Source organism: Pan troglodytes, chromosome 12 (genome assembly GCF_028858775.2).
Source record: "Pan troglodytes isolate AG18354 chromosome 12, NHGRI_mPanTro3-v2.0_pri, whole genome shotgun sequence".
In the NCBI taxonomy this organism is placed as follows: domain Eukaryota; kingdom Metazoa; phylum Chordata; class Mammalia; order Primates; family Hominidae; genus Pan; species Pan troglodytes.
Window position 1 is genome coordinate 72,013,154 of NC_072410.2, and position 24,610 is coordinate 72,037,763.

At 35.6% G+C, this 24,610-nt stretch overlaps 1 protein-coding gene across 29 annotated transcripts in view; it reads left to right on the plus strand.

The window, feature by feature from the left end:
* NRXN1 (neurexin 1) overlaps window positions 1-24,610 on the plus strand; it is a 1,116,221-nt gene that overhangs the window by 391,724 nt on the left and 699,887 nt on the right. For 15 of the 29 annotated variants that reach the window (XM_054678383.2, XM_054678382.2, XM_054678385.2 and 12 more), the window contains 3 exons: window positions 15,540-15,841; window positions 17,887-17,931; window positions 18,960-19,121. In XM_054678383.2, the coding sequence (XP_054534358.1) occupies window positions 15,540-15,841; window positions 17,887-17,931; window positions 18,960-19,121 (509 nt within the window). Of the gene's footprint in view, window positions 1-15,539; window positions 15,842-17,886; window positions 17,932-18,959; window positions 19,122-19,174; window positions 24,416-24,610 lie in introns of those variants that run through there. The other 14 variants (XM_054678390.2, XM_054678395.2, XM_024354134.3 and 11 more) reach the window with 3 other exon arrangements.

A 24,610-nucleotide genomic window follows, 5' to 3' on the forward strand; every position in this document is an offset into this window, starting at 1 on the left:
GATATAGGGTCATAAAGCCAAATTCTAGTCCAACGCATTCATAAGCTGAGTGGTCTTTGCCAAGTCTATTAACTTCTCTGGACCTTCGTTTTTTTAATGTATAAAATGGAAAGGTTGAATAACATTTGTGTTTTCCAAAGTTTGGATGGTGAACCATTGGTGGATTATGAAATCAATTTAGAAGAATTTCTATTCCTATCAAAAGTAGAAGAATGTATTGAGGGTAGAAAGCTGAGGTATTGTATATGTGTCCTGGGTAACTGGGAAGAAATTTTTCAAAGCCCTTGAATGGAAGACCTCTTTAACTTGTATAGTTTTGTGAATTGTTGGTAGGGAAGGCATATCATATGGTTAATGGTGGAGGAGGCAACTTATTTCAAGCGTGGGCTATAAAATATATCAAATATTTTTGCCATATACTGTCAAGGAAAATGATCTTTAAAAGGAGAAATAATTTGTTTTAATATGGTATTTGGTTTACCCACAAGTAGAAAAGAAAACAACAACAAAAAAAGCAATTGGAGCCTGTGAATGTGGAATGCGTCCTATCCATGAGACCAGAGAACGCTCACTCTGAGAAGTGAATGGATGTATTGTGAATTATAACTACATATTCAAGAGGTGGTGTTATTCAGTTTGGCCAGAATGTTCTCTAACCAATGAAATTGCTTCCAAACTAAATAGTGACAATGTGCTCTGCTTTTTGATTGCTTCTTTTATAATGTGTCTATTTTATTGTGTATTTTGTGCTATTTGCTGGGATGTGAATTATTTCCATGGAGAATAAGGTGAGAGAAGGCCCATTCCTTTAACAAAAATTAAAAGCAAAAACTGCAAAACATTGAGTTTTAAAATAAACTGGTCATTGGAACTAACTAGAAACTAAAAAAATAATAATATGTTAGCAAGAGATGCACCCCAATATTGTTAAAGCGGAAGTGGGTAGGGTTCCTGGAAATATACTCTTGTAGAAAGTTTTCCAGGTGATTCTGATGATCATCTCTGTTTTGAGTCAACTGATCTAGAGACCCAGTTTTTCATCCCAACTTCGCCTGTGCACCAGAGAAAGTCTCGTAAATGTTATGGATCTCCCTCTTCCAACTATAAAGTTTATAATTCTGTGTTTAGCTTAGATCTCTGATAAAGATGCACAATTTAAATAAAGCTTGTCACAATTCAGCTGAAATTCATTATTTACCTTGGATCCTAAGATCTAAATTTATGTCAAAGGTAAAACTAAAAAAGAGATGGTAATAATTTCATCATCCTAGGAAAAAATTTTTTTTTAAAATACTAGATCTAAATACTAACTTGTGGACCATATCAGATGTTAATGAATGATTAGGCTGTCCCCTCACAGCCATTCCCTGGCATGTCCCTGCTTTATAATCTTGTCGCCTCCTCCCTATTCCAGCCACAAAGACTGATCTGGGAATTGGCTTCTAACACAAGTAGAGCTATCCAAGTTTTCTGATTTGGGGAATTCAGAACCTGAAAAGAATTACCTCAAGTTCACTGGAGCTCAATTATATGAGTGGTGCAAACCTAGAGGAGACCAGGAACTGTGAGTTCAAGAGTTTGGGTTTACCCAGAGTATCTTCCTTTCCAAGAATTCGTGGTTTAGCAATTCCTTCTATTCTGTGAGTTACCTCAAGTCTTTCTCATAAATTCTGTGTGTTTGCACTTAATCTGTAACTCTGTTGAACTTGGGATGGGAATAAAACCCTAAGGAATCTGTCTTATTTAATGAAATAACTTCTCTCCTATGCATCTGGAATGATGCTGGTTTTATACTACCCTTCAGATACTTGAGAAAACAGTACTCAAACCAGATAGGGAATCTGGGATGAAAAATACTGAGCTAGAGAATGTTGATTAATGATGTTTTCAATACAGGTATGATAGATGGGGTAACGGGAAGTTATGGAAGACCCAGTATATAATTAATAAGAACAGTTTCATAATTTATATTAAAGATCTTAATTTTTAAAAAATCTGAAAATGCAGCATAACAGAATATCTGTGTTCATTTTATTGAAATAAAGTCAGACTCAGCTACATTTATTGCTCTTGGACATATAGCACCAACCATAAAGTGAGGAATTGAACCTAGGGCTCCTAATTTCAAATTATGGGCTCTATCCATGGAGCCCATAGGGAAACACTAGTCAGTATTGATTGATCCTTCTATACTTTTATTGGATAAATATGTATAATCTCAAATTAAGACTTATAGTATATAATATTAGCTTTCTTTTAAAATATTTTATTTTCTATGCATATATTTGCAATTATATGAAGAAGTACTTTAAATTTGGGGACAAATAATCAAACACAATCTGTAACACTAGCAAATCCATTGAAGGTATTGTTTTCTGGGTTGTGGAAGAAAGGTGATTAGGAATAGGAAATTTACATCTAGTAGGTTGTGAATACCAGGCCTTTCCATATTCCTTTGTCTTTCTGAATTTGTAAGTCCTCACAGAATAATAGGAGAGCTAGCTCTAGAAGCACAAAGAGGTAGGGGTTGCTATGGGAAGTTCCTTTTAAAAGCAGCAGCCATCAGAAATCTTTAAAGACATTTTAACTCTAGCATGTTGCCTGATTTTGACAGCAGGAGAGCAATTGAGTTTGGCACAGAATTGGGCTTCAATAAATGTTTATTGAATGAATCAGAGAAACAGTGGCTCAATAAATCAAGAATGTTATAGAACCCTAGAGTTTTAGAATGGAAAGAAACATTGGAGATCACTTAGTCTGACTGTGTCACTTTGCCAGGAGGGAAAATGAGGCCCAGTGAGGCTAAGTAGGGTGGTAAAGGGCAGAGCTGAAAAGTGTCCAAGAAGAAACCAGTGTTTCACTCTCGTAATTCTTAGCCTGATGCGTTTCCGTGAGCAAATAAAAAAATAAATAAATAGCAAATATTTTATAAAATTATTTTGTAAGTTACTCAGGCACAAACTTGTTTAAAAGAATAAACCATCAATAGAAACATGTATTTTTTTTTTCTATTTACAATACTTCAATCTTGTTCTTATGTAATGAACCTTAATTAACCAAGTGCTCCTAGAATGAGGGTGTTGGGCATCGTGATATTCTGGGTAATAAAACATTTGGTAAAAAGCTGGTTTTTTAAAATTGCTGAGTAGTGATTTTAAATGTAGTGGTTACTTTAATAATAATGATCATAATATCTAACATTAATTGATTGTCCACCATATGTTGAATGGAAATTTTTCTCATAGAATTGTTGATTAGAACCTTCTGAAAGAAAAGAATTTAAGTAGCCTTCATTGTAAATGGAACCTCCCTAAACTGGCCAGTTAACCTTCCTCAGCATTTACTACAGGACCGAAAGACTTGACCCTTCAACTACTTCTAACTCCCCACTTCCCACCTCCCTTATCTACCTAAGCAGTGAGGGATAGGTCAGCACAGAGTCTTTAAGGCATAGGCTCTGTAAAACATATTGTTAATGAAGAGGTTAGCTTTTTTTACCAAAAGTAATTGAGGGAAGAAACTATAGAATCACATGTAGAGCCTGTGTATGCTGGGAAAGAAATGAAAGCTGGTGTTCTGCATTCCCAATGCATGACTTTGTATGCATCAAACTTGCTGGCCTGCCCTATGCCTTTCTGAGGAGGGAGGAAGAGGACTGGCAGGGTAGAAAGAGGGGACAAGAAGAATTTAATCTGGCTCGGCGCAGTGGCTCACGCCTGTAATCCCAGCACATTGGAAGGCCGAGGCGGGCAGATCACAAGGTCAGGAGCTCAGGAGATCGAGACCATCCTGGCTAACATGGTGAAACCCCGTCTCTACTAAAAATACAGAAAAAAAAAAAAAAAAAAGCTAGGCATGGTGGCGGGCACCTGTAATCCCAGCTACTTGGGAGGCTGAGGCAGGAGAATGGCGTGAACCCGAGAGGTTGAGGTTGCAGTGAGATGAGATCGCGCCACTGCACTCCAGCCTGGGTGACAGAGCGAGACTCCATCAAAAAAAAAAAGAAGAATTTAATCTGTACCATTAACATTTGGTGCAGCCAGAATGCCCACAGGCATCAGTAAAGGAGATATCCCTTTGAGTCTTTGGCTTGAGCCACCTAGCCGGTATTACTCACAAGAAGGCCACTAGCTGGGCCAGGGGATTAGAGCAGCCAGATGCTATGGGGTGTTGTGTGAAGGTTAGAGCTGGGAGATGAGCTGGGGGATGAGACAGATGAATTTCTCTCATGTTGTTGACTGCTGTTGGGAAGTCACATGGAGCACTCATGAGTCTACTGCATGAAGGGCAGCAGAGGTCAGTAAGGGTGAACCAGAGAAGCAGGTACAGCCCACAGAAAGAGGACTATATGAATAACCACTGCTGTTTTCTCTTGCCGTCATCAGCTCCTTCCCAATAAACTGGAAGGGCCAGGTCTTGAGGGGGCGGTGATGGTAAGACACCTAGAGACATACTAAAGTCTTCCTCCTCCACTTCAACTAAAAATGATGACATGATTAACTTATACATTAGCCCAAACTTTTAAAAACCAAAAGTGACCACAAATTCAGTGATTCTGCCCAAGATATTAAGAGATGGGGAAAAGAAGTAACTTAATGGTTAAAAGCAGTAGATGAAGAAATATAACATATATACATAAATATTCTGTTTATATTCCACAAATATATCCCATGGATTGACAGACTTTAAAAAGCTTATTATGCATATATTGTTTAATCCTTACAACTACCCTATAAAATAGATCCTAGTATTATTGTCTTCATTTACTGACAAGAAAACTAAGACTTTAAGGTGATTATTTACCCAACTGCTCATGTGAGTGGGATTTGAACCCAGATATGTGTAATTTCCTAGCCCATACTCCTATGTTCTATAACTTCATAAATGTTGGACTCACTGCTGTCACTTCCATGCCTACGCAGAGTTTATTTTCCACACAACAGACAGAGTTATATTTTTGAGATGTAAATCAAACCATGTCATTCCCCTAACTATAAAACTCTAGTAGCTTCCCATTGTGCATGGAATAAAATCAAAGAGTTTGCCCAAAATTTAGAAGGACTTACATGACATAGCCCCATCCCACAGCTCTGATTTCGTTGTATTCCCACATTGCCCCAGTGTCACTGTGCTCAGTGCTCACTAGAATTTTTTCTATTCTTTCTATTCTTTGTCCAGATCTTCCCACAAGTGGTTCCTCAGCATTAAGATCTCAATTTAATCATCATTGTCTCATAAAGCTTTCCCAATCATCTAAATCAACTTCCCTGCTCAGTTATTGCACACCCTCATTGCACTCTTTTGCTTGCTCAGTTTCACATATAACTCACTTATACTTGACTCACTTATGGTTATCTCTCCATCACTGGTTTGTTGAGAGTGGAGACCCTGAGAGCCTTATTTACTGTTGTATTTCTAATATCTAGAATAGGGGATTTGCATGTGTTAAACCTTTGGATTCTATGCTCTTTCTGTGTTGAAATCAAAGATATGCCATAGGTTTTCAGTGTTCCTTCTCTTGTGCTCCTACTGTGAAGAATGGTATGCAACAATTCAAGTGTTCTTATTTTATACTGATTTTAGTGTATACTGACCTACTTCTTTGCATTATTTTAATAACAAAGTAGCATTCCATCTGAAAAAAGAAAAACAAAATAAACCAAAAAACCTTGGTCAAGCCTTCTATGAAGCACACGAATGGATGGAGTTACAAAAGTACATTTCTTCCCATCCAGCATGATTTCTCATTACACTTATCACGTATTTATTACCCTCTCCTCTACTTAATGTGCTGGGGATATCAAGATAATTTTAGTTTTTTTTCTTTCTTTTAAAAAACTGTCATTCTTTTTTAAAACATAGGAGACTTTGAGTTAGCAGTATATATTTCTTGCATTTCTAAGTGTTACTAACTTTAAAATGTTCCAAGTTCACTTGACTATAGTAAGTGGAAATGTGACAGCCCAGGCCCATTTGTTTTCATTGAATCAGTTTACATCCAGAATGCATGATAGTTTTCAGTTGCAGCAGTGTATGAACAAAGACATTTCTAGGGAGAACCGTAAATGCAGTTGCATGAAACTTGTTAAGTATATTCACCAATAATGATGACTTGTTAGAATATACCAGGAGTTATACACCCTTTACATTTATCCAGAAGAGTGGCACTAAGTTTACAAACCCACAGAGAATTTTATTGTAATATTGCCTAAAGGTGAAACATGTTGAGAATAAAAATTGAGAGATTGCTTCCAATGATTTAAAGCCTGGACTCTCTGCTGGAGTACATATTAAATAGATATTGATACATCTACACACTGATCAGAGCTCTCTGATTCTTTCGCCCGCCACCCAGCCCCGGGCTTTTTATTTCCAATGAAAAGATGCAAAATAATTCATCTGGATGTTAATTCCTTAAGAACAGTGCCATGATATCAATATATATTTTGCCTTTAATACTTATTTCCGATACAAGAGACACAAAATTGTCTTTATAATTATTAAAAGATGTTCTAAATTGCAGCACTATAAGAATCCATTCATAACAAGACTCACACTTTAATGTACACTAGAATCACCTTGGGGATCGGGTTACAATACAGAGTTTGCACCAGTAAGTTGGGGTCGAGGGGGCCTTGAAATTCTAAATTTCTCACAAGCTCCAAGTAATGCTGATGATACTGTCCTTCAAACCACATTTCGAGTAGGAGGTATAGAGATCATTATTTTGTTAAAGCAATTTCACTTTCACCAACTCTTTCTTCTTCCCTGTGAAAATTCTCCTTTCCTCTGCTGTTGCCTTCCAAGATGCTATCATCTGTATATATTAAAAAAATACATTCTATAATTTAGAACAGTTTACAAGATGGCCACAATATTTGCATAAATTAAATTATAGATTTTTAGAGTTACAGACCACCCCAGTCTGATTCTAGGGAGAAAGAAGCAATTGGCTATTCTTTGGGGTTTGGTTAAATAGATAAATTGCTCAGAATATATTGCCTTGACCAAGTTGGTAATAAGATGATTTCATAGTTAAATTTATTTACTTCATATCCATTTCATAAATGAGGACTGTTTATAAATACAAAATACCTATACATCTCCTTGAATATAATTGCATTATTATAATTTACTTATTTATTAAGTAATCATTAATTGGCACCCAGAAATTTTCAAATTTCTTGCAGGGAATCTTTATAAAGTCCATATTCATGAAGCTACTTTTAATTTTGATTGTGTTAATGATTTTCTTCAGGTTAAAAGATACAGCATCTAGTTCTTATAGATTACATTGTAGGTACTTGAATCTGAGTCAGGCCCAGAAATTGAAATGTTGCACACCTAATGAATTCTAGGATCATTTGTTCATTCCTTTCCCTGTGTATCTCATTTTATATGTAGAACTGACTAGTCAGTCCAGCCAGACACAGAATGGCCTGTTTGGTTCTCAGCACCTTTGGTTATTTTAACAAATGCAAATCAATTGCACAATAAGATTGGAAAATTATCGTGCTAGAGTTTTGGAACCTGTCCTATTTTCTTTTGCAGAAATATCCTCAAATTTAAGCTGCATTTAGTTTTTGGTAATGAATTAGAAGCTCATTTTATGGCAATATCTAGAAATTAGAAAGAACCTGAGACTGTTATCAAGAGGGCAAGGATTATATTCTGACTTTTCCTCAGTTAGTTATGTGACCATAGTTTTGTCTGTTGGGCCCTGACACTGTTCATCTAATAAATGAAGGCACTGGACTAAATAATGTCTAAGTCTAACTTACCTTTCATATTTAGTGACCTCAAGTGTATCATCAAGAGTCCTGGATCTCTTTTTGAATTATTTGATAGAAGCTTGGCAATTTATTTCTGGATTGGTCTCGAGGTTTACCTAAGTGAGATAAATCTTAAAGAGTGAATATTTTATAAATCTTGATTAGTCGCTGCAGAACAAGAGAAGTTAGACTCAGAATTTACATATGTTGAATAATAGTTGGTAATTTTAGAATATTTTACAACATATATTACGTAGAAAATCTAATGAGTGAACTACTCTCCCTTGAAAGTAATGTGATTTTTACTTGTAATAATCAATTTATTGTTTTAATTTCTCAGTTACACAGTTCGTGGCGAATAAGATAATAGTAAATTTCTTAAGGACTGAGGATTTAATTTGATATGAATTTCAATAAGCAGACTTTCCTTTTCTGCTTTTCTAAAGTTGTTTTATCTTATAGCAGAGACAGCCTGGCTTATTTGTTTTCATAATGCAGACTTCTAATGTGTACATCTGCTTGGTCAAGGATGTTTTTGGCACAATATTTTTGTATATTTGACTTCTAGAATAGAAAAATAAATGAAGCAGGGCTCTCACCCAAATATCTTTTTTCATTCGTTTTTTCATATATGGATTTTAGTTTCTGGTTTATGTTGAACATATCTTTGAATCATATAACTATAGTAAAGCCTTCCAACCTGTGTGATTTGGGATTGTATATATGAAAAGCAATATAATCAAGAATAATAATATTGGCTAGTTTTGTGGCAAACAAAAATGACCTGACATTCTTCATGTAATTGGGGACAGTGGGACTTCGTTCTGCCCGCAGGCATCCTTGTCTTTAGGATGTAGGGTAATTTCCTTGCAGATTATTTATTTGGTGAAGAAGTTCAGTGAATTTAGAAGATATAGAGGCATTGGGTCAAATTAATGAGATTGTATTCTATGCACTGGTAATGCAAAGGAGCATTGTCCTGAGAATCAATTTTTGTGTGAACTTAAGAAGTCATTTAACCTATCTTTGTTTAACATTTTTTTCCCATAAAGTAGAAATCAGCGATTCTTGGTGTTGAAACCAATCCATTTGTTCAGTCTACCTTCTAAGGATTGAACACCTTCTACAACATCCAATGAAGTGGTTCAGTAATGGTTAACTTTTTTTTCTATAAGAAGTTTGTTTTTATATCAAAAAAATCTTAAAGTTGAACTTACTCTCAGAAAATTAGATGAGCAAGAACTGTGAATTTTCTTCTAAGTTATAGTGGGTTGGATATGGAATGGGAGTGAAATCCCATGGCAGCCTCTTAAATATTTTCCTCCAACTGTATGGCAACATAAAATCAATTGTTGTAGACTATTGGAAAGATGCTTCAAATTTTTAAATATTACTTTTTCCCAATTTTATCATAACATTGCTGTGGTTAGAAATAGAGGCTCTTTTCATCTTGATATTAATCCATTAATCAACACATTTAAGATATGGATCTTCAAACAATTACTACCAAGCAGCGTATATATATATTTTTTACATCTTGAGAGATTACTCTTAAGAGCAAATGGTAATTAAAGGATATTAATATTCATTGAAAAGTTTTAAAAAGTGACAATTGAAATTATTACTATTGGCTTTATTTTAGCTTTTACTATTTATAGTAGCATTAATAGGAATAGTGTCTTCTCATATCATCGTATTAATCAGGAAGAAAATACTTCATCAGACAAATTCATTTTATGCTTAATCATCCAGATTATTCAAACATTTTATTGAAATATAGTATTTATGCTGATAAATGTAGCATGAATGTCCAGGTAAATTAATTTTTCACACGCTTAGCACACCCATAGGCAACCCTTAAATCAAGAACAACATTAATTGTACCCCAAGAGTTCTCCTCACTACTATCCCCTCTCCATGTCTACCAAGCGTAGCCACTGTCTTGATTTACAACAACAGAGGCTAGTTATGCATGTTTTTAAATTTTTTATATAAATGGAATCAGAACTATGTTCTCTTTTGTGTCAGGCATTTTTTTTAGCTAAACATTATTATTGTGAGATTTATCTGTATTTCTGTTGCAGTTGCAGCTCATAGATTCACATTGTTATTTAATATTCTATTGTGTGACTATACTGAAATTTATCCATTCTATTATTGGTTGTTATTTCAGTAGTGTTAAGTTTTAGATAATTTATGCAGGGTAACACTGTAAACGTTCTAGTATGCTATTCTGATGATATGTGTATTTTTTGTTGGATATGTGCTTATGAGTGGAATTGGTGGATCATAGGGTAGGACCAAGTTCAGCTTTAAAAGAGAATGCCAAACAATTTCACAAAATAGTTCCTACCAATAATGTATGAGAGTTCTAGTTGCCCCACATCCTCACTGACACTGGATTTTTTTTTTTTGTATTTTTCATTTTATTCATTCTGTGGAGTGTGCTGTTATTTCATTATGGTTTAGTTTGCATTTCTTTGAAGATAGCGTTTTATACTTTAATGTCTGTTCAACTACTTTATCGTTTTTTTTCCCATTGGCTTGTGTTGTGTTTTTGTTTTTTTGTTGTTGTTGTTATTGATTTGTAAGAGGTCTCTTTGTATCCTAGATATAAGTATTTATTGACATTTACATGGCTTTGGGTCTAATTTCTTTTTCATTTTCTTTGTTTTAGCACATAGTAGAAATGCAAAAGTTATTTGGGACTTGTATTTAAAAATGGACGTAGACTTATTCTTTAAGTGTTCAGCAGAAACATATATGTAAACACTCTGCTGCTTAGTATTTGTTTATAGAATAGCACAAAGCTTACTTACAAAGATTGTAAGGTAGCAAATGATTAGATGAAACATAATATTCTTATATATTGTGAAAAAGTGATTTTTGTATTTTCATGTAGTATGTATGTTCTTTCATGAAAAAGAACATAGGAAGAAATATATTCCCTGCTTAGATTTATGTCCCATTTATGGCATTTTAAGGTAATTGCATATTCCACAGACTGAATTTTTTCCAAAACTATGTGGTTGCCTTTAATGTAAATTTGAATTACTTAAATTTAGAATTAAACAATACAAAAGAAATGATATATTTTCATTTTTAAGTAAGGGGAATATCATAGTGTTAAAAATATATCAACACCCATATAACTTCAAAGTTTATTACATAGTGAATTGCAAACTGTTTATTATTTTTCCCCTTGGGTATGCCACATTATCTGGCAAACAAAACCTTTGTTGAGATTTATTCTGAGTTATGCAGATTTGGAATGATACAAGATATCTTGGATAAAATTCTACAGCCTTCTTACTGGACCAAAACTCTTCAAGCTCCAAAACTTTATAATTTAGTTATCTAAGTGGAATCTTTCTTAATATATTACATGCTCTTTTAAACTAAGTAGACTAAAACACAGTTATTATTTTCTTACTAAGACATATCTTCACAAACAGTTTTTTTTTTGTCTTTTTTTCTTTCTTTCACAATGCTATATATCACTTCTTTCTGACACACAGGTGTCGTGGCATGTTAGACAGAATCTGGATTAGTAGTCTGAATCCTAGTCCCACTTCTGTTACTGTCACATTTTATGAATTTGAGGGTCATATAAACTCCATGAGCCTCGCTTTCATAATAATGTAAATTAATGGGTTGGGCTGCAGGATTGTCTTTAAGGCTCCTGCTGACTCAGAGATCTACTTATTCAGTGGGAATGTAAAATTTTGCAAATACCCTATTCAGATAAGTGGATCTCTCGTGTCTGTGGGTGTGTGTGTGTGTGTGTGTGTCTGTGTCTGACAAAAGCTTTCATAGATTGCCTCTCTAAATTAAATCCTTCCTCATGTAGAATTGATTCTGGGAAACAAAAGGATGTAAAGATCCAATTTCACTTTTCTCTTATAGATAACCAATAGTCCCAGCAACCTTTAGTGACCTCTGTATCTTTTGCCAACTTACCTGCAATGCCAGACAATATAAATTGTTTTCATATATGATTATTAGTATGCACACACACATACACACACACATACATGAACCAGAACCCACTTGACTACCTATCATCAAATGAGCAGAACAATAAGCAATGACAAATGAGTTGAAGGAATTGGCAAATGTTTAGTTAACTGATCCTGGTTAACTATTTTCTAAGGACTGAGACCCAAGTTCTTTATAATATGTGAAATTCCCATGGGATTGCATAATGCCAAAAGAAACTTATTACAGTTGGTCAATTTTTATCTTATCAGCATCAGCAGTATATAAGAATGACTTTCGGTAGCCTTGGCAAAATGTGGAATTATTCTCTTTTCTTTTCGTTTTATGTCAATTTCATGGCTATGAAATGGTATCTGAATGTAGTTTGATTTTTACCATTTCCTGAATACTAATAGGAATGAACATCTGTTCATTATTCATAAGCAATACATATCTGTTTTTCCATGAAATTACATTTCTTTTGTCTGTGTTCTTCATTGGTTGTCTTTATTTTTTTATTGATTCGCTGAGGTGCTTGGCATATTCTGGATTATAATCCTTTGTTGATTAATAGGAAGTGAAAATATTTTCTCCAAAATTGTTATTTAACTTCTTACTCTATGGTATTATTGATGACCCAGCATTCTTAATTTTAATGTAGATGAGTGTATCAATATTTATTAGTGCCTTTATGCTAATTTTAGAAATCCTTCCATTCTTCCATATCAAACTTTATTGTCTGACAAGTTTTCACAGATTGCCTCTCTAAATTAAATCGGGCATCCATGTAGAATTGATTTTTGTGAACAAAAGGATGTAAAGATCCAATTTCACTTTTTTCTTATGAATAACTGATTGTCCCAGTAACCTTTATTGACTAATCTATCTTTTGCACACTTATCTGAAATGCTTGACAGTGTAAATTGTTTTCATATATGCTTAAGAATATTTTAAGTTTGATTATCGTTATTCTCCTCATTTTACCTATCCTAATGCATTTTCTTCAGCACTATAATTTTGTAATAAATGTCCATCTTTACACAGGCAACTTCATCTTCTTTCTCTGGCATATCATGGCTATTTGGGACTCTTTTTTTTTCTCACAGATTGTGAAGAATCAGCTTTTTACATGTTTTTTTAAATTTTTTGAGATTTTGATTAGGATTTCATTGAATCTATGAATCTATTTACATATGTTGAAACATTGATTGTCTCTAGTACACAGAACTCTAAATTCTTTCCAAAGTCTCTTATTAAGCCAAATAATTTCTGTAGATTATTTTAGTCTTTCAATTTGTGCAATATATTTGCTTATATCACATGATTTTCTTCATTTATAATCTTTACAATGTTCATATACTTTTCTTGTCTTCCTGCATTAGCTACAACGTCAAGTGTAGCATTGAATATAAATGTTGACAGTGGGAATCCTTGTCCTGTTTTTTATCTTAAAGAGAAAATTCTAGATTTCATAATAACATACGATTTATGTTGTTTGTTTTAGATCATTTATCACATTTATCACATTAATTAGGCAAGCAGGAAGACATTGACTATTTATCACCAACGTATCAACTTTACCAGATGTCTGCACAGACATTATCTCATTGTATCTTCACATTCATTCTGAAAGATTGGTATCTCTAACCATTTTCAGAAACAAAAATTTGAAAAGCAAATAATTGTTCTAGTGACAGCTAGTGGCCAACCTACAATCCAAACTCATATTTTGACCCACATTTTCCTCTCAGTATAATAGTAATATATAGTTGTACTTGTGCCCAATATTGAACCACTTGCCATGTTGGACTGACCAGGGGAGCAGACACCTGGACTGTAACTTTCCGAGACAGGAATTAAGTCCATTGTGTTCACTTCATTATCTCTAATAACTGGTACTGGGCTTAACACTTGGGAGGTGCTCAGCCAATATTCTGAGCGTTTGAATGGGAGGGATTCACTATTACAGATTGGGAGGTCTTTCCTATGACTTACTCAGAATTATTTGGTCTGACTGATAGTCTTGGCTAATAATTTGCTAGTAGTCAATGACTAATATTCCAGGGCTCAATTCCTGGTGAATACCTGTAGGTGCTCACCGTGATATTTATTGCTATGGTTTGACTACCTGTAGCCACTGATGGCCATTTTCTACATCCAGGAAGGCAGATCATCTGGCACTGATGCGTTGAAAGCGATTTGAGCTCTGATTCCAGGACGTGAGTTATTTGACAATCAAATGAAAATAGTCCTGAGATTAAAAACCTATTACAGGGGAGAATGCAACACCTGCTGATGTATCAACCCTCTCGGGGGCATAATAGTGATAGTATGTTGCCAGTGGGACAGATTAAGTTCTCCAGTACCGTTTATAATTATATGTTTATAGTTTATCAGAAGCTGATTCCCACCCATGCTGTCTCATTTTTCTTGGCACAGCATCATTACTGCCTAGAAAGTCAAGGGGTCTTATGGCTTACATTCTTCCTTTGGTTCAACTCTCCTCATCAGTGGGAGAAGACTGTTCTTTCCAAATATCCACCTTTCTGTTTGATCTGTCTAGCATCTCGTGAGAGCCGCCTTGTTACTCCTAAATCTGGTAAAGACTAAGATACGTAGAAAATGTTGAGACTTCATTTACATGCTATCCCCATGACAATGTGCTAGAATTCTTACCAGTGTCATAACAGCCAGCCCTACCATCTGCTTGACTACACCAGGGAATGGATCAGTAATCCAGCTGACTCCATTAGACTTTCTATCGCTACTCCCTCCATCCAGAGATAAAAAATGCACATGCTCTGTAGGAGGTCTGTTTACTCCCAGACCAGATTCTATCTTTTTTTCTTTCCTTTCTCCTTACCAGATAATTTGCTATGGTCTCTCAATGATACAACTGTTTGTCTCTTCATTGAAAAAGATCTTTGAACATAAATGTCTCACTGAAAATTAAAATAATGCCTCAGTTGGATGGAGAGAATGTTGAAAACATTTTGGAATCCATTGTTGTCAGCAGAGTGGAACCATCCAATATGCATTTATGGTACCTGATTCATGCCCTGGAGATATCACAGAACTACTTTCTCTGATCAGAGCTCTTGCAGTGATACTGAAAAATTAATTAAATTTTCAAGAATACCAGCTTTAGCTACTGCAATTGATGGCCCAATAGTTGAGATTTATTAAAAATATACTGCCACCTAGTATTCCATGGTGTATATGTGCCACATTTTCTTAATCCAGTCTATCATTGTTGGACATTTGGGTTGGTTCCAAGTCTTTGCTGTTGTGAATAGTGCGGCAATAAACATACGTGTGATGAAGCTGGAAACCATCATTCTCTGCAAACTATCTCAAGGACAAAAAACCAAACACCATATGTTCTCACTCATAGGTGGGAATTGAACAATGAGAACACATGAACACAGGAAGGGGAACATCACACATCGGGGACTGTTGTGGGGTTGGGGGAGGGGAGAGGGATAGCATTAGGACGAGTTATGCTAAATGACGAGTTGATGGGTGCAGCGCACCAACATGGCACATGTATATATATGTAACAAACCTGCACATTGTGCACATGTACCCTAAAACTTAAAGTATAATAATAATAAATTTTAAAAAAAAATACTGCCCCGTACAGTACTGTTTGACTGAGACAGAGTTCATGTGATGAAATCTAATTAAGCAGGTTAATTTGGGGAGTGATTAGCTATTGTTTCTGTTAAGACCTGCTGATTTGCATAGTGTATTTGTTTACTTATGTATGTATCATCTGTTTTCCTCTAGGAAAAGAAGAATATATTGCCACGTTCAAAGGATCTGAATACTTCTGCTACGACTTGTCTCAAAACCCCATTCAAAGCAGCAGTGATGAAATAACTCTGTCATTTAAAACCCTTCAGAGGAATGGACTGATGCTTCACACTGGGAAATCGGCTGATTATGTCAATCTTGCCCTGAAAAATGGAGCTGTCTCTCTGGTCATTAATTTGGGATCAGGGGCCTTTGAAGCACTAGTGGAGCCTGTGAATGGAAAGTTTAATGATAATGCCTGGCATGATGTGAAAGTCACCAGGAATCTGCGTCAGGTAACAGCGCAGTGGATAAGAGAGTAACTGGCTTTGTTTCTCGCTATAGCTGTGTGTGTGGTACTTAAAAACTCTAACAACATGATACAGGGCTCCTCAGAGTCACTTGCAAATTAGCTTTTTCTTCTTCTGAGATGAATCTTCCTGCCATACTTGAGCAGGGGCATATCTAGAAAGTTCTGGGGGCCCAAAGGCTATTTTGATACAGGGCCATATGAAAATTTCCAAAAGGGCTGCAAGGATATCCCTGCGACCTGCCCTTCCTGTGATGTGTGTGATTTTGTTGTGTTTTTGGTTTTTTTGTTTGTTTAATTTTAAATTATAGTTTTCATGGCGATCATTTGGAAGCATGCACATTGGGGTCATTAAGTCACAGTTCCTTTTTTGTAGTCAAAAAAATAGTGTTTGTGATTTGGGATTGTATCAGTCCCCACTCCCTCCTCCTCCCAACCCCAAAATGGGGACAAGAGAAGTCCCTGAGGGGAAAAATTTCTTTAGGGGCTTACATATCTCCTGAAGGGTCTGTTTTTGAAGATATTTTTATTTTTAGCATAGATGCTTTAAGTTAAACCCCAAATGACTCTGGAAAGGCCAGTTAATCTTCTAGGTGCCCATTTCTATTTAATTGTATTTTTTTTAAAAAATTTTTTCAAGATGCTATATACTAGGAAAATATCAACTATTTACTAAATCTGTGGGTCTACATATACTGTATGTTTTTAATGAAGACGTGATTACAGTATATATATGAATGAAAATGAATAGATTGTCCTTTTATATTGAACATTATAAGTTTTGGGTATTATGTGAAACTTTATATTACAGTGTATCATTTTGTTAAGTGTTGCCGTACATGCTGATCTTAAACTAATATCCTTAACATATTTGTTGTTTCTCTGAACAGTTGCAGAATGACTGGATTGTCTCTGGTTTTCCTTTACCAAAACAGCCCTCTCTTTCAGAGCTGTTAACTGTCTAACCTTTTCTTTCCTGTTCTGAAAGGTTTAAACTATCTGAGCTAGAGAAACAAAAAGGAGCTTTAGGAGTGTAGATTTAGTCTAGCTAAGGCAAACAAATAAAATTGAAAGATTCTTGAGAACCACAGACCTTCCAGATCCCTCATTGACATGGGAGGGGCCCTGCATGCTTCCATCTGCCTTTGGAGAGGATCGGCCACCATCAGTATAACTGTAGACCATGGATTTCCTATAAGTCTGTCTCTTTGGTTTTCCTTTTTAAATTTTTTCTCTCAGATATGCACAAAGAAACCAGAGGCTCATTTGAGAGAAGCACAGAAGGAAGGGTGGGGGCTCAAGGAGTCCACTTTCTAGATTTGCCTTTGCTCAGGTTACAAACCAAACTGCGAATTGGTAGCTCAAAGGAAACTGTAGTTATACAGCCGGGGTGCATGTGTAGCAGGACAGATTAAACACAAATCCATTCTACTCATTCTATGTGTCAGGATCTTTGCTTTGTTTCATTGCAGTAAACTGTGACCCTAAAGTCCATCAATATGACCGAAGGAAGTTTTGAAGTTGAGGAGGAGTCCTTGTATGCTGTAAAATTGAGTAGTAGGGCAATGCCAACTGATTCCTACTAATTTCCTGGGGCTGGGGTGGGCCAGGGTGGAGGAGGGGTCAAGTATGGGCATAGGGCTGCAGTGGTCAGCTGAAACGCTTTAGGCCTTTGAATCCCTTTTAGACTTTTCCAATGTCTCTCAGATGTACTCAGGAAGACAAAGGGAACATTGTCATGTGTCTGTTTCTGTCTAGTAGCAAATTATGAACAATAATAGCAGGAAAAATATTACCTCTGTGGGAGGCCTACTTGTTAGTCTGCTTTTTTCTTGTAAAATTTTTTTGCCCTTTTTCTATGTTACTAACATGCTTAATAACTAACATGTCATTCATGGAATGTTTCATTCTACTAACCGTTACCTGAATCAAAAAATGTACTAACATGGTAGAGACCATCATATTTTTTAAGTAACGATCGTTATTCTGTTCACAGTTTTTAATTTCCTTTCTCCCCCCTTCTCCACAAAGCACTCAGGCATTGGACACGCTATGGTAAACAAACTACATTGTTCGGTAGATATCATTCTAATTGTTTCTTATTTTGGGTTTGCCGTGTGTTTTCTTTCTTTCTTTTAACTGTAGACATCATTAACAAAAGAGGAACTGCGGTTGGTACTCTTCTGCTTACTTTGACCTCCTTCTTTTCATCTGTTGTTGACCTTCTTATTTTTTACCTGTTCCTGTCAACTTCTGTTTTCCAACTCACCTGTAGGGGCATCGTTAACGTTTCGAACGTTTTGCATCCAGCTGTGATTAACACGGGATAAGACAAAATGGTGGCTGGCCCGAGTGACCGCAGGCTCAGCCAGTCTCTAACCATTCATGATGCATGGCATGGAAACTTGATTTGGGAATGCTGGAGATGCCACACCCACTCATCTTTACGTCATCACAAAGCAGTTGTTTTTATTTTTATGTTTTTCCTTTGGTTCTCCCTGTTTTCTTTCTTTCCTTTTCTGAACTGTACTGTACCTCCTGCATGTGCACATCAGCGTGTGCCGCTTCTACTGGTTGTTTTGCCTTTTCTCTCCCTTTGGCATGGACTTAGGCACTTGCATGCTGAACAATTGCTGCTCAATAGTGCAAATAGTGATGTTGCTGGAAATAGCTTGCGCCTTTTATGTTAACAAGGTGCACGTTGTGATTAGTTAATAACAGACAACTAAACCTTACTAATATGTACACCAGCAAAACTAACCTAGGAAGCATTTTACTAACACCATTTTTGTGTCTGCTCAATAACTTTTGAGTTGCAGTAGGGATGATGCTGACACTAGTTCAATAATCAGTTAACTCTCTAACTAGTTTAGATCTCTTAGGGCTAGTTGAATAGAATCTAAGAATAAACCTCAAACAGACATGAAAATGGGTTCCGTCATAGGTCTAAAAACAAAAACCAAACAAACAGAAAAAAAGAAAAAAGCAAAACAAAACAAAAAAAAAAAACAAAAACAAAAGCAAAACACAAAACAGGCATATCCCAGGATTACAGTATCTAGGTCTGAGTATAGCGTGTCCTTTCCCTGTGCTTTGTTATCTAGGTGACAATATCAGTGGATGGGATTCTTACCACAACGGGCTACACGCAAGAAGATTATACCATGCTGGGGTCTGATGACTTTTTCTATGTTGGAGGCAGTCCCAGCACAGCCGACCTTCCAGGGTCACCAGTCAGTAACAACTTTATGGGCTGTCTCAAAGAGGTAAATATCGTTGCCATCAGAATCATTCCTAATTCATGATCTCATCATTTCAGATCCAGCATGAAAGCACCTTTGCTGAAGACCCGATGTTCCAGAGTCAAACGGCACAACTTTAAATTCAATATTCTGCTATTGTTTATGTAGGATTGGGGGAGGGAAACAGCTCATAGATCATTATGAAGGAATTAGGTTCCTCTTCTTTATTAGTCTGTAAGTAATTTACATTTGAGATTTGTGTGGACAGTTGATATTAGCTATAAAAGAAAGTCAAACAAAAAGAGATACTGGGTCTAAAGTTAAGCTAAATGGTTTACTTGCTTATTTCTACCTAAATGCCATAGGTGTTATGCATACAGTGATGACTTTTTTGACTATTAAAAGAAAAAAGAAGAAAAAGAAATTAGCCTATAGGAGAAGCAACGACTATGTAATTCAAAACAAAACTAAAACAAAATAAGTCTATATAATGACATAATTTTCTTCCTTTATTTTCAACACATTCTGGAGGAAGTAAAACTGTTTCATTTGTTATCTGGTGAATTTACTTGATATTTATCTGAGCAAGATCATCAAACTAAATGACATCAGTAATTTCATCCCTCATTATCAGCTGTAGTTGTGTATTGTAACTTTGTATAAGATTGGAATTTGTTGGGTTTTGGGGAGAGAAAGATCAAGAAGTCCCTGAATTTCATTTTTTAATGAATATTTTCCATAAAAGCTGTCTTTAAAAAAATTCGTTCAGACACAGTCCAATTTCTTTGGGCTACTGGAACCAGAGGTATGGCTACAATTTAATGGTGTAGATTTCTAAAAATCAAAGTTAAATAACTTTGAATTCACTGTTAGCCATAGGTGCTGTTGGTAAGCAGTGATGTACTTGGTTTATTCTAAAGTAAATAATTTAATCATATAAACTTGATTCAGTTAAGCATTAGGGAAAAACAATTACTACTGAATTATCCTTCCCTGTCTTCTCTTTATGTGAACATACTGGTTGATTCGTTGCCCAGTATGTGGATGTATATAGAATAATCCTAAGGGAGATTTGAAAGTGCAGTAGTTTTAACAAACATGAAGAGGTGCAGTTCTGAAAGGCCAAACCTACCCATGCTTTGTAGTAGGAGTGATAGATTGCCTTTCAGAAAGTAACTTTTACTGGTTACAAATATGTAGTATGATCCAGGTTTGTGTTAAGCTCTGTAGAGGATGATAATCTAATTATTATTATTATTATTTATTATTATTATAGTACTAATATTTCCAGAGCTGTTATTTTGTGCTATTATAAGAGCTTTACAGGAGTCCTCACAAAATAGGTAGACATTTTATTATCTGCATGTTTCAGACAAAGAAACTGAGGTTTGAGGCAGGTAAGTTTCTTGAGGAAGGTCACACAACTAACAAGTATTAAAGTCTAAATGTTAATCGAGGAAGTCTGATTTCAGTGTCCTTTGTGCTCTTAACTACCATAGTTAAGAGCCCTGTTGCAGGAGAAATGTTTGTTAGAGTTCCTAAAAGATTGTACAAACTCTCAAATTTGTTACAAACTAAAACAATGTTTACAAATGAATAATAGACTGTGAGGAATGAATTATTAAATTATTTAACACAGTTATTTGATTTAAAAAGAGGGTGAGATGAGTGAGAGTTCTAGAAGACAAGGAGAGAAACACAGAAGAGTCAGAATATGAGCATCTCAAACAGTGACTAATTTAGACAGGCAGGGATGGAGAAAGTATATCAGGTATGGTAAAAGAATAATTAGATATTTTTAGAAGATTTCTGAAACTCCATTCTAGGGATGGAAAGTGGAGGGCAGAGCGACATCCCCAATCACCTGTACCAACTTCCTCATTTTCACTGTGAGCCAGGCCAGGTATAATCAGTCCCTACATCCTGCTTTGTACAGAGAAGAGTAATCCTGCTTAGATTGGAAAAAGGAAGGGGAATCGAGGGAACTCTAGCAGAAATGGGAATCTAACTAAAGAACTCTTGGGCATCCAAATAATAATAATAATAATTCCTGCAGTGAATCCTTGAGTTCAGCTGAGACACATAATCTTCTGATAATTCTGCATAAGTGAGGCAGTTTTTTTCTGTGTGTGTATAAAACTGTAGTTAATTGCCTTAATCTAAAATAACAGTTTCAAATTAAACCGTGCTTCAGATTAACACCTCTAATTTATGAATTGATAAATAAAGATTCCTTACCTTAGTATTCATTTTTTTTTATATTGGCCTTTTAACCACAAAAACCACAATACCAAAAAATAAGTCAGGTGGTCTTCCAAGTGACATGTTAGTTCACAGCGGCTAAACTCATAAAAGGAGGATTCACTTGTGCTGTTGTCACTATGGGGTTTGGATACAATTCACTCTTCTTTATTGATTGGACACTTTCCAACTCTGTCTTCCCCATCTGGGGTGTGTGTCTGAGGAAGCACGGTCACTTTTTTCTTGACTTGTGTAATCTTTTTCATTTTACTTCTTCTGATGCACTGGAGTTTGGAAGGATATCAGCACAATTAATCTATAAATCAAAACATACCTCACTTGGAGGGCTTTTTTTTTTTTTAAGAGATGGAGTCTTGCTCTGTTGCCCAGGCTGGAGTGTGGTGGCATGATCTCAGCTCACTGCAACCTCCACCTCCTGGGTTCAAGCAATTCTCCTGCCTTAGCTTCCCAAGTTAGCTGGGACTACAGGCATGCACCACCACACCCAGCTAATTTTTGTATTTATAGTAGTGACGGGTTTCACTCTATGTTGGCCAGGTGGTCTTGAACTACTGATCTCAAGTGATCTGCCCGCCTTGGCCTCCCAACGTGCTGGGTGTCGTGGTTCATGCCTGTAATCCCAGCACTTTGGAGGGCTTTTTAGTTGTTGATAGTTTCCATCCTGTCTGAACCATTATCTATTTAGAAGGCCCTGCTCTTGTTACTTCTGAAATGAAATAGTGACAAAGTATCATGGATTGTGAGTTAAATCACCCTACTTCAAATAGGTCAGCTTTGTGAAGTTACTGAAAAGAGAGGGATATACCCATGTTCATTCTCGCAGAATCTCTCTTAACAGTAAAATCTATGTAAATTTTCCTGAACTCTAGCTTGGACTTCCTGGTCGATAGCACACTGCATGTGTAAACCCTTAATTATGACTTCATTTATTGGCTGATGGCATTTTTATTTTCAGTCTGGTATGTAGTCCCTCTTAGCATAACCAGTCTTGAAGGAGATTCTAATAACACCTTGTCTGAAGTCATGGAAGAAATTTTGGAGTGTTAGAATGGAAAGGATCCTGGAAATCATTTTCTAAGTTCAACTTTCTTCTTTTGGGGAAACAGACCTAGAGAAGTTACTTGACCAAGAGTAATAAGGGGGTCCAGCAGGATTAGAATACAGAACCCTATTAAGGAAAATATAATATTTAAATGGCCGATTCTATTTCATTGTAAACAATAGCATTCAAGGCATAAAAATACCACTCTCACGAATTAACACATTTATTCTTTACAGATTAAAGAAAAGAAAAAGGAAATCACTCAACATATTGAAACAACCTATAATCTCATATTCCTTAGGAGCAACTTAGGTCTTTCCCTATATGGCATTTAATAATGTCTATTTGAAATGAGACTTTGCTTGCACGTAGAACAACTAACCCTCAATTGGAAAGTTACTTTTGTGTATGTGATTATCAAATTTCAAAATAAAATAAGATTAGCTCAAAATAATTTGGTAAAGCCTAACCTGAACTTCATGTGGTGCTTTGTTTAAAATGACAAGGAACTTTGAATGGCCGGGAATTCAAATGGAGATCAAAGTAGTTCTTTTTAAATAATTCATATTTTCATCATAAGTAAATCAAAGTCTGGGAAAATATCTGTACTCATTGAAAAATGACTCACAGGCTTAAATTTGAAAAAAAAGAGTTAAAGAAAAATTGTAAATAATAAATTGCCATTATATGCAGCCCATACCTATGAAATTCTTAGAAGATAATAGGTCTTTAAAAAAATATGCTTTCTAAATCTGATTTTTTGCAAAGGCAACACTGTTTTGACAGAAATACTTGTTTATATTATTTGCATTTTGATAACACTGAGTAAAAGCTGAAATATATGTTGCTTAGGAATTTTCGATCATTTTATATTTAATTAAATTTTCTAACAAGCAGTTTTTGAGTGACTGCTACAAAAGGAGAGGAGGTTAGAAAATCTTGCAGAAAGAGAAATCATGGTGTCTGAGATGCTCAGACTCTATGAGGACATCTTGCCCATTTACCTTAGACCACTTGGAAAGCATTTTCCTGTAGAAAAGTCTCACAGTTAATTCTTCAGGTGCTCACTAGATATATTTTAAGAATCTTTAAAGATAGATGAAAATCTCACTAGTATGTGTTTCTATCCCAATATTTTCATCGTGTAAGTGTTTCTGTAGTCACTGACCTATCAGGAAGGGTCATGGCGCTCCCTCATTAATCTCCTCCTCAGAACCTGTTCCTGCAATTATTATGCATTTCCTGGTCTCTTTGTGCCCCCGAAATGCTCTGAAATGCTTATTTCCCTCCTGCAGAGTGAACATTATTTAACGTAGTTTGTTAGTAAGGAAATGAAACTGAAGAGGAGGAAAGGACTGTGTGTTAAATAAAACAACCTAGAATCCTTTATTTGAAGTTTGTTTTTAGTCATATGTACCTGCTGGAGGTTTTACAGTCAGAGTGGAGACACTGCCTGTGTGAGGTAACTTAGAATGCTGCCACTAAAAATTGCTCAGATTAAGCCTAAGGAAGTATTCTAGAGAGAGAGAAAAAAAAAAGTGAGTGAAATGCTAAGGGGAATGAAGTCCCACTGAAAATTTCATCAACCTAATTAGATCGGCTCAGCCTTTAATTACACTTAGAAACATTTATTCCCACAAATCTGGAAGATGCTATTGAGGTAGATGAGGGTTGGAAAATATCCTATCTTATGTAAGCATTTTCCCTCACCATGGAAAAAATGATTGATTCCTTAATGAAATCTGTGTAATCTCCTCTGCCATATGAAGTGCCCACATCACAGTGTACCAGCATCAACACTGGGAAAGAGATGAAATATTTCCTTCCTCCAAATGCCCCTTAATCCCTATCTTTCTTCTTTTGGACAACAGAGAAAGTTTTAGAAAGTTTTGAAGGCTTCTCAATTTGTGCACTTCTGTGGTTGACCATCCTCATCAAATTTGGTTCCTCAAGTGTCTTTTTTTTTTTTTTGAATGGCTGATATTAGTTTAATAGGTTAATCTACTTCTACTTCCAAAAGGGGATATTCTTGTTTTTTTTTTTATTTTATATATTTATATATATATATATATTTTATTATACTTTAAGTTCTAGGGTACATGTGTACAACGTGCAGGTTTGTTACATATGTATACATGTGCCATGTTGGTGTGCTGCACCCATTAACTCGTCATTTACATTAGGTATATCTCCTAATGCTATCCCTCCC